Source organism: Alosa alosa, chromosome 5 (genome assembly GCF_017589495.1).
Source record: "Alosa alosa isolate M-15738 ecotype Scorff River chromosome 5, AALO_Geno_1.1, whole genome shotgun sequence".
Classification (NCBI taxonomy): domain Eukaryota; kingdom Metazoa; phylum Chordata; class Actinopteri; order Clupeiformes; family Clupeidae; genus Alosa; species Alosa alosa.
Window position 1 is genome coordinate 13,451,739 of NC_063193.1, and position 8,653 is coordinate 13,460,391.

An 8,653-nucleotide genomic window follows, 5' to 3' on the forward strand; every position below is an offset into this window, starting at 1 on the left:
CAGACCCATAAAAACACAGAAGAGCAACAAAGCAAAATCCTAAAGACAAGCATCAAACTTGAAAGGCATGACAAAAAAATTCAAGGTCACTAAGTGTGTGTGTGTGTGTGTGTGTGTGTGAGTGAGAGAGAGAGAGAAAGAACATTTAGGTGGGGAGAATGTGAGGGACAGGGCTAGAGCTGGGTGGCATTTTTTAATTGCAACATGGTAAACAGTTAATGCATCTGATTGTTTTGAAGCACTGAATGGAAAAAAGAGCTGCTCCCCTTAATTAGCCAGGCTCCAGATTAGGCCTTATTAAATTCAGACATGGGATCAGACCAAAGTTCAGCATCCCATGTGCAAATGCAGAAGAGATACCGTGCTCACAATTAATTGCTTCAGTAATGGTCAGAGCTCGAGCCCTTTAATTCCATTCCTATGGGTAATCAGCCCTGCACCACTGAGGGCGAAACTAAGTAACCAAACGAGAAAGCTAGAACACCAACACCCGGTCACTATTTTTTTTTTTTAAATATCTAGTATGCTTTTATCCAGTGTGCTGTCAACATTTAGTACAAAACAGAGGGGCTATGGTTTCAAGTATTTATTTACCATTTGATAATTTCACATCATAAATAGACATCCATTTAAGAAAAGAGGATGTTACATTTTAGACAATAGAATTAGAATGTAGCACACAATACCATTATAAAAAAATATTTACAGGTCACCTCCAAAATCTGAAGATGTATGAAGTCAACTGACTTGATATATATAAAAAAATACCCTGAAAACAAAGAATGACTGAATGGCGGCTGAAAATGTTCAGATCTGCCTTGTATAAATTAAACTGACAGTTCTGACAGATAGATTACTGACAGTTCACCGACAGGGATGACTTACAGAAAACATGGCATTTGCAGTCCTGACAATGTATTTTAAGTGAAGCAATGTCGAAGAGAAAAAAAACCTTATATACTTGATGCACATCTGGTTAGTTGAGTCTGTAGTTTTGCTGGTCTGCCCATATCACATGTGTACCTTATCAAAATAAGTGCTCCAATCTGATGGTTAAGTGATCCACGGACACAGAAAGGATCCAGGAATTGCAGAAGCCAAAAACACCAGAAGCTGAGAAGAAGTTGCTCCAGAGAGAAGTGCGGTTTGGAGAGGAACATGTCGACCAGTCAGCAACTTCTACCCTTCAGCAAACCTGAGACGAGAAGGAGAAAACTTGATGTATATATCATTTGCAAAAGCCAGTGTATAGGACAGCAGATCACAGTGACATTGACCTACATGACTGTTTGAGACTGTTGAGAACTAGATCATTGCTATGAAATGGTACAGCAAAATAACAAAGCACAGTTCTGAAAAAAAGTCATGGTGAAGTCCGGACTATACTGTGCATAAACAACTCCCAAACACTTACTGACAAAGGAACAAAGCTGGAAAAAATAGTACTCTGGACATTCTCACAAACATGTCGTAGAGTCCTAATTTTCCCATGTTGTAGAGAACCTTAGGACTGCACACTTAGGACTCTCACAAACATGTTGTGGTCTGAGCTATTGCCGGATCTATGCATTGCTTCAGTCAGTGGGAGCTGGTCTCAAGGACACACCTTCTGATCGGGCAGCACAGGGTTGCTCTGGAGGGGCTGCAGGTGACTGCTCAGTAGGGACCCGCCAGGACGGTCGTGCTCACAGAAGATGGTGCCGTTCACGTAGTGGAAGCGATCGCCAGGCATCAGTCGATTTCGGCAAGTGGCACAGGTGAAACACTGGAACAGACAACAATTCTGTTGATCTCCTATTCATGCAAAGTCAGGCCAATATTAGTAAGCACAGGTATACTCTATAGCCTAGTAATTTTACTGTGACTTATGATAATAATGATGATGATGGTCATGAAGATAATGGTAAGTTCTAAAATCTTCACCTTGAGGTGGTAGACATTGCCCTGTGCCCTCATCACCATCTCACTGGCAGGAATGGATTGTCCACAAGCACCGCATGCCCCTGAGTGACCAAACAGTCTGTGTAGGACACACACACACACACACACACACACACACACACACAACAAAAGGGTTACTGCAGTGCATGGCAAAGACATGACAACTTTCTGACGATCACATGTAATGAACACTACACCCCTTGTAGCACTTTTCACCTGTGAGATGGTTGGCAACGCTAACAGCACAGACAAAAACCTGCTCTGACTAATGCACTCTGAAGAGCACAATCTCCTACTTATTCAAAAGGGGTTTTCATACAAGGCAGAGATATTTGCAATGACAAAACAGTTCATAACCCTTTGCTAACTAACTTGATCAGTTGGATTTCTCTCCATCTATAACTTCCTGCATGCTGCATCATCTGTAGCCCCTTTATCCTTTGAGCACTCTAAACAGCAGTATTCCATTATCTTCCAGTATCTGTATCTAATAACAAGCGGCAGTACAAAGATGAGTCAATTATACTAATACACCACAACCACACGGTGGGTTCGGGAATCAAACCCAGGACAACTGATTGTCAGGCCGTGGCTTTACCGCTGTGCCACCACGCCTACAGTGTGGCACGTTAGCATGCGTTAGCATGTATGGGCACCACGCCTGCAGTGTGGCACGTTAGCATGCGTTAGCATGTATGGGCACCACAGCCTGTTAGGTACGGTTACCACAGTTTCAAACACTACATGTTGCAAGGTAGACTCTGAAGGACTCTGAAGGAACAGTTCTAGACTCTCTAAGATGTTAGCCTCCACTAGAACCTTCAAGTCAGTGCTCAGGTACTTAAATGGTTACTTCTGAGTGGTGTCCTATAAGTAAGGAAAGGGGTTAATATTCACCCTCTACTTGGGGCTTACATAAAGTCGGAATAGAATCCCCATCATCACTGTGGAGCCGGATTCTCACCTGATGTAGTCGCTTCTGCATAGGATCATGCCGCCCTTGCTGTAGCAGGTGGTCCCGATCTCGCCCAGCTGGGCCTGACAGCAGGTGCACTTGAGGCAGCGCGTGTGCCAGTACCTCTCCATGGAGAAGAGCAGGAAGCGGTCGGCTATCCGGCCCCCGCAGCCCGCGCACGACCTGGGGGGAGACCCACTGCCAGGCACCTGACTGTTCACCATGGCAGAGCTGTGGAATCAATCACAGGGCTATTACAGCAAACACGGCAGTCCAACTCACACTGCTTTTCTATTTATAACCTCCAAGTAGCTTCTCTGCTGTGAGATCTGCTTCCATCCAGTCAGTCTGTTTTACTACAAAGGCACCGCTAGTTAATTAATGTAGCAAGCACACAGGCACATTTTGACAGAAAAAGCATGTAGTATATGCATAAACTATACACGTGGTAAATCACAGTGATCCAAAGAAACAGATATGTTTGGACAATTAACAAATCTAGGAAAGCTACAAATTCGTCCATCATAACTTTGACACACTGTCGAGATCATGATGGACAATGGTCTGTGCTAACAAACACATGTTACCTTGTGCATAATCAACACATGATGAGACCAAGTGAAAACAGAACCACCAGAGGTTACCCAGCCGTGCCTCTTTTGCCATTTTACATCCTGTTCTCACTTGAAAGCCACAGAACCTAGACAGAATCATCTGAATCTCTTCTGTAACTCTTTTACTAAAGACTGCAAATGTAGGCTGCCGTGGTTGTTAATGAAATGACACACAAACATGTACACTAGTGCCACATTAATCAAATCCAATCAAGCCTTTTCTACTGTGGTTGCAGATAATTTCATTCTAGTTCATTTACACATAAATAGACTGGAATTATTTCCTTTAAAACAAAAAACACAAATATGGCTACCAGCTAGACCAATAAATGCCACCTGCAATTAATTCATAAAACAGATCAAACTGGATATTTTTAAGAACTTGAAAACTTCACAGATTATAATTGCCATTATTTTCAGTGGTTCACCTTAGCTGATACTATTAACACAGTCAATACAATTTAAGATTGATCAGGACAAGAATGCCTCTTTGCATCACTTCTGTGAACGCCTGGGTAAAGTGGGTAGTGTAAACCATAAGGATCAATGCTAAACCTTACATCTCCAGATCAAACCCTGTGAAGCAGATGGACATTATCTAAAGCTGATCTCTAAGCTGACAGGGAGTTTATTACTAAGATTCTTAGATTTGTGTCAATTAGGAAAGACTTAAATGAATCCTTAACTGCATAAAGACCTGTCAAAAGAAAGACGGGACCATGCGTAATGAACGTGAACGTTTCCAGATAGGATGGAACACCTGAACAATTGAAACTTGCCTTAGAAAACTTGACCCATGATGAGTCATCAGTGACTGTATCAACCATATTATCAGTAGCTGTAACTGCATTAGCATTTATGAAACGTGATTTCTCCTACTTGAACTTGAGTTAACGTTGGCGCAATCACATTCTACGAGTCCACACGTATTCCTCCCTTGGTATGCGTAAACATAATAGCCACTTCCAACTTTGCATTTCTTTTAAACACAATTGTAGCATGCTGAATAGGCTTGGGTTTCAACATCGACATTCTATTTAACTGAGAACCTGAATAGAGTGTTCCGTTAAAACGAGCAACATTCAACAACAATCAACCAGGTAAGGAAATTCATCTCACCCTAAAGTTCCTTGTTTGGACACCGTGATGAACTTTTCGACGGGTTGTTGTCCGTAATCCGAGAGGTACCGCTCAAATATGAAGACAGGAGAACGTTGTAAAAACTTCTGTGTGTAAAACGAAAAGTCCGCGCTCCCTCGAACAAATTGAAAACAAACGAAAAGCCTCTAATTTAATTAGCCGCTCGGTAGCTACAGACTCCGCTTGAGATGCGCAAAGCAAACTAAGGATAATATGCGTAGAGGTAAACGCTCAAAGTAACCATTGTTCAAGCGCAAAATGGGTAGAGACATCAGAGCAACATGACATGGATTTACTGCACGGCTCACTCTCGGTGGCGGTGAAAGCGTAAATTATTTCAAAAAGGGTGTAGGAAGGATTTTAAATGGCTTCTCAGTGACGTTGTCGAGATTCATCCATTTCAGCCATTGAACGTTCAGGAGGAGGAGTGGCACTTGACAGGATGATCGATGTGCAAGGTTGGAATTATTGACTAGTCGCGCCCCCCTAATAATTTAGAAGGTATTACTTGCCGAAAGTCATCCACCGTCATGCCACTATTTTATAGTTAATTCTGCTGTTTGTGTCAGAATATTCTGCTGTTAAAGTCATCCACCGTCATGCCACTATTTTATAGTTAATTCTGCTGTTTGTGTCAGAATATTCTGCTGTAAAAAATTCTGCTGTTTGTGGTTAGCACTCTGGACTTGTAACCGGAGGGTTGCCGGTTCGAGCCCCGACCAGTGGGCCGCGGCTGAAGTGCCCTTGAGCAAGGCACCTAACCCCTCACTGCTCCCCGAGCGCCGCCATTGTAACAGGCAGCTCACTGCGCCAGGATTGGTGTGTGCTTCACCTCACTGTGTGTTCACTGTGTGCTGTATGTGTTTCACTAATTCACCGATTGGGTTAAATGCAGAGACCAAATTTCCCTCACGGGATCAAAAAAGGATATATACTTATACTTATACTTATACTGAATACTATAATCTCAGTTGGGCTGTAAAATAAATTTCATTTTCCAAATACAAATACACATTTGTGAGTGACATCCGGCTCAGAATGTTATCGTCTCCATATTAGCAAAGGCAGCAATAACAGTCCCATACTTTAGGCGAAATAAAATACTAGTTCTTCTTCTGAGGTCTTTGTGAAAGCTGCTGTGTATATGATTAAGCAAAGTGAGATTATTATTTCTCCCTATTATTTCACACTGTTAAATCACAGTAGCCCTACATCACTTTTCTAAATCTAGATAAGACTATGCCCCGTTTCATGATTATGCAAAAAGAAACGGTAAATATGTTGCAGAAGTACTAAAAACAAATGCCATTTGTATGAGGCGATGAGTAGCTGTTCATCTCCAAAAGTCATTTTGCAGTGAGTTGTGTGTGACCTCTGTCATCGTTGAGCTTCATTAACGTATATTCCAAAATAAATTCAATTCAATTACGACCAAACATTTTTCTATGGCATATATTCCATTCATTAAATGTTACTCCAAAATTCTAAGGACAGAATACAACATGACAGAGTCAATTACAAATCAGTAAACTCATCACTCATCATTGTTGTATCCTTTTCTCATATCTGTAGTAGGGTATACGGGTGCACTACAATATTTCACAATTCACACAAAGCTGTTCTGATTCTCTTCATGCCTGCATTGTTACTTTGCTACACTGATCAATGTAGGCCGGTACTTAATTTTACCAGCAGGGGGAAGCCAACTCTTGCTCTTTGTTTGGTGTCTCGTTTAAATGACCCTACTGTGTTTCACAGCCTTTCTCATCGTTGATTTTAAAAGAATCACTTTTTTTGCTAATTAATTTAGATTCATCTCTACCTCTATGCCCCAATATTGACAGTTTACATCTTAGATGTCTGCCTATTGTTTTTTGTAAAATGAAGATGCCTAAATATTTTTAAAAAAATCAGGAGTTTTAGAGCAACTGAAGAGTGGAACTGAAAACCAGTGAGTGATGGCCTGCGTTTTTATCATATATTCCCTTTCTCTACTTTTATGTTACGTGCATCCAGAGAGTTCGTTTTAATCGGTTACCATTTTGGTAATCAGTTATTCAGTATATGTAGGCCTATATTTTTTCAGGAAAATACCTCAACATTGTTTGATTTCAGTTCCTTTTAACATTGATTTAGCTTTGACAGCAAAATATCTTCACAGGTGCAAAACAAAGCACTCGAGAACATAATCTTGGACTTTGGGAAATACTGATAGACATTTATTTACCATTTCCTGATATTTTAACGCTCAAATAACTCATTGATTAATCAAGAAAATGACCAATAGCTGCAGCCATACATGGTACTCCCACTGAACTAGTACTAATGTGTTGAGAATAATCAGAATCTGTGTGTCAGTCTGTTTATACTGGATGATGTGTGTATCAAATTGGCTATGTATTCATGTTATGCTATTTATTGTGTTGTGATGCCATTACATTTTTTTCACCAACAGATTTGTCTGTGTTAGCTCTGTCACCTGTCATCTTGAATTATGGACATTTGTGTTTTGACTTGTGTTATGGGTGTTGGTGGACATAGTGGTCGTTTGTGTGAAACCTGAGTTCCTGTGGCCCCTTTATTCTATTCTCTTAGGCCTCGGTCAGTCTCTGACATATATCCTGTTTCTCTGTCAAGTTAATGCTGAAAGTCGCACTTTCATGTGAGATCAGGCAACACCTGGAGCTTCCTGTCTAGTTCACCAGGCACTGCACGCTCTAGCAACACATCTTGGAGATGAAAATGTCTCAAAACACAGGGCTGTATTCACACGGCCATAACCTGCCATATATCTTCATCAGGTCAGGCCGGTTGCTGTGATAGAGGGGAGTTTCACCTATTTTTTATCAAAGGGGGAAAGTAAAGGGAGCTTATTATATGATGGTCATGTATGTATCTTGACCACTTCAAAATTGGAAATACTAACACCACTGCAATAATATACAGCAGTATATAATTTTTGGCAAATTCATTCACAGTTATTATAACTATTGCCATGACTGTCCTCAGAAATGCAATGTGTACCTCTTTGTCAAAGACTTGTTGTCAAGGGACACCAGACAATGTGTACAATAACTCCGGGAAAGGCACCGACTGTCAGATTCAACCATTTAAATCCCTCTTTGCAAATACAGGAGGCCTCACATTTCAGGGAAATGAGGCACACTTTGAATACAACAGGAAGACCAGTTTATACCAGTGACGATGATGGCGCCCTTGGTGTAGGTGTAACCATGGGGATAGTGGAATGCCTGTGATTTATGGAAATAGAAGACAACAGTGTACATATCATTTTCGCTATTGTCAGTTTTTAAAAAATGAAATCAATGCACACATGAGAGGTTGTATATTTTAAAATTTAATACCCACTATGTGTGCTCATTTCAACTATGTTCCTCATTGTTGTTTTTAATAACTCTTGTGGTTGCTTTAGGAGACAGATGATTATGGATGTGATGTTCTGAAGTGTCATTGTACTGTGAGCATAGAATCACACTGTTTTGCATAGTGCCAATTTTAGGCCGTTGTCGTTGAGGATGCTCACTGTACTACCTGACCACAGAAGGTGATGGCACAGCACCGACACTGCCGCGCCCGGCTCTTGGGCAGGCATGGGTTTGGGGTGGGGAAGTGTGGGGGGTTGACCAAGACCAGGAGAGCAGGGCAGCGTGTGGAATTTGGGAGGTGTTTGCTATGTTTGTGCTGGAGAGCCCGGCTGTGTGTTCACAGGCTGAACTCTGGTCCACTGGTGTGTGACTGGGGCCAGGCCAGTGACTTAGCCTCCTCCTCATACCACTCTACATCCCCAGCCAGGAGACGAGTAACTGACGTGCTAGGACTTGTTGCCCTCTGTTACGCAAATGGCCATTGTAGATTGTGGCCTTTATAGCCCCATGAAGAGCCGAGTATGATATCTAGTATTAACACATATAAAGTTTTCTTTTGTGAATCATAATACATTATAGCAATATGATGGCCAAACAAATTGAAACGCAAAATCAAA

At 41.4% G+C, this 8,653-nt stretch overlaps 1 protein-coding gene across 1 annotated transcript; it reads right to left on the reverse strand.

Moving 5' to 3' along the window:
- Positions 1-571: 571 nt before the first annotated feature.
- On the reverse strand, positions 572-5,058 carry si:dkey-90l8.3 (LIM domain transcription factor LMO4.1). The gene is made up of 5 exons (XM_048243712.1): positions 4,630-5,058; positions 2,906-3,127; positions 1,924-2,020; positions 1,607-1,765; positions 572-1,195 (listed from the first exon to the last, which is right to left on the reverse strand). Exons 2-5 carry the CDS (start codon positions 3,118-3,120, stop codon positions 1,187-1,189), a joined length of 480 nt encoding a protein of 159 aa, XP_048099669.1. The 5' UTR covers positions 3,121-3,127; positions 4,630-5,058; the 3' UTR covers positions 572-1,186.
- Positions 5,059-8,653: the final 3,595 nt, after the last annotated feature.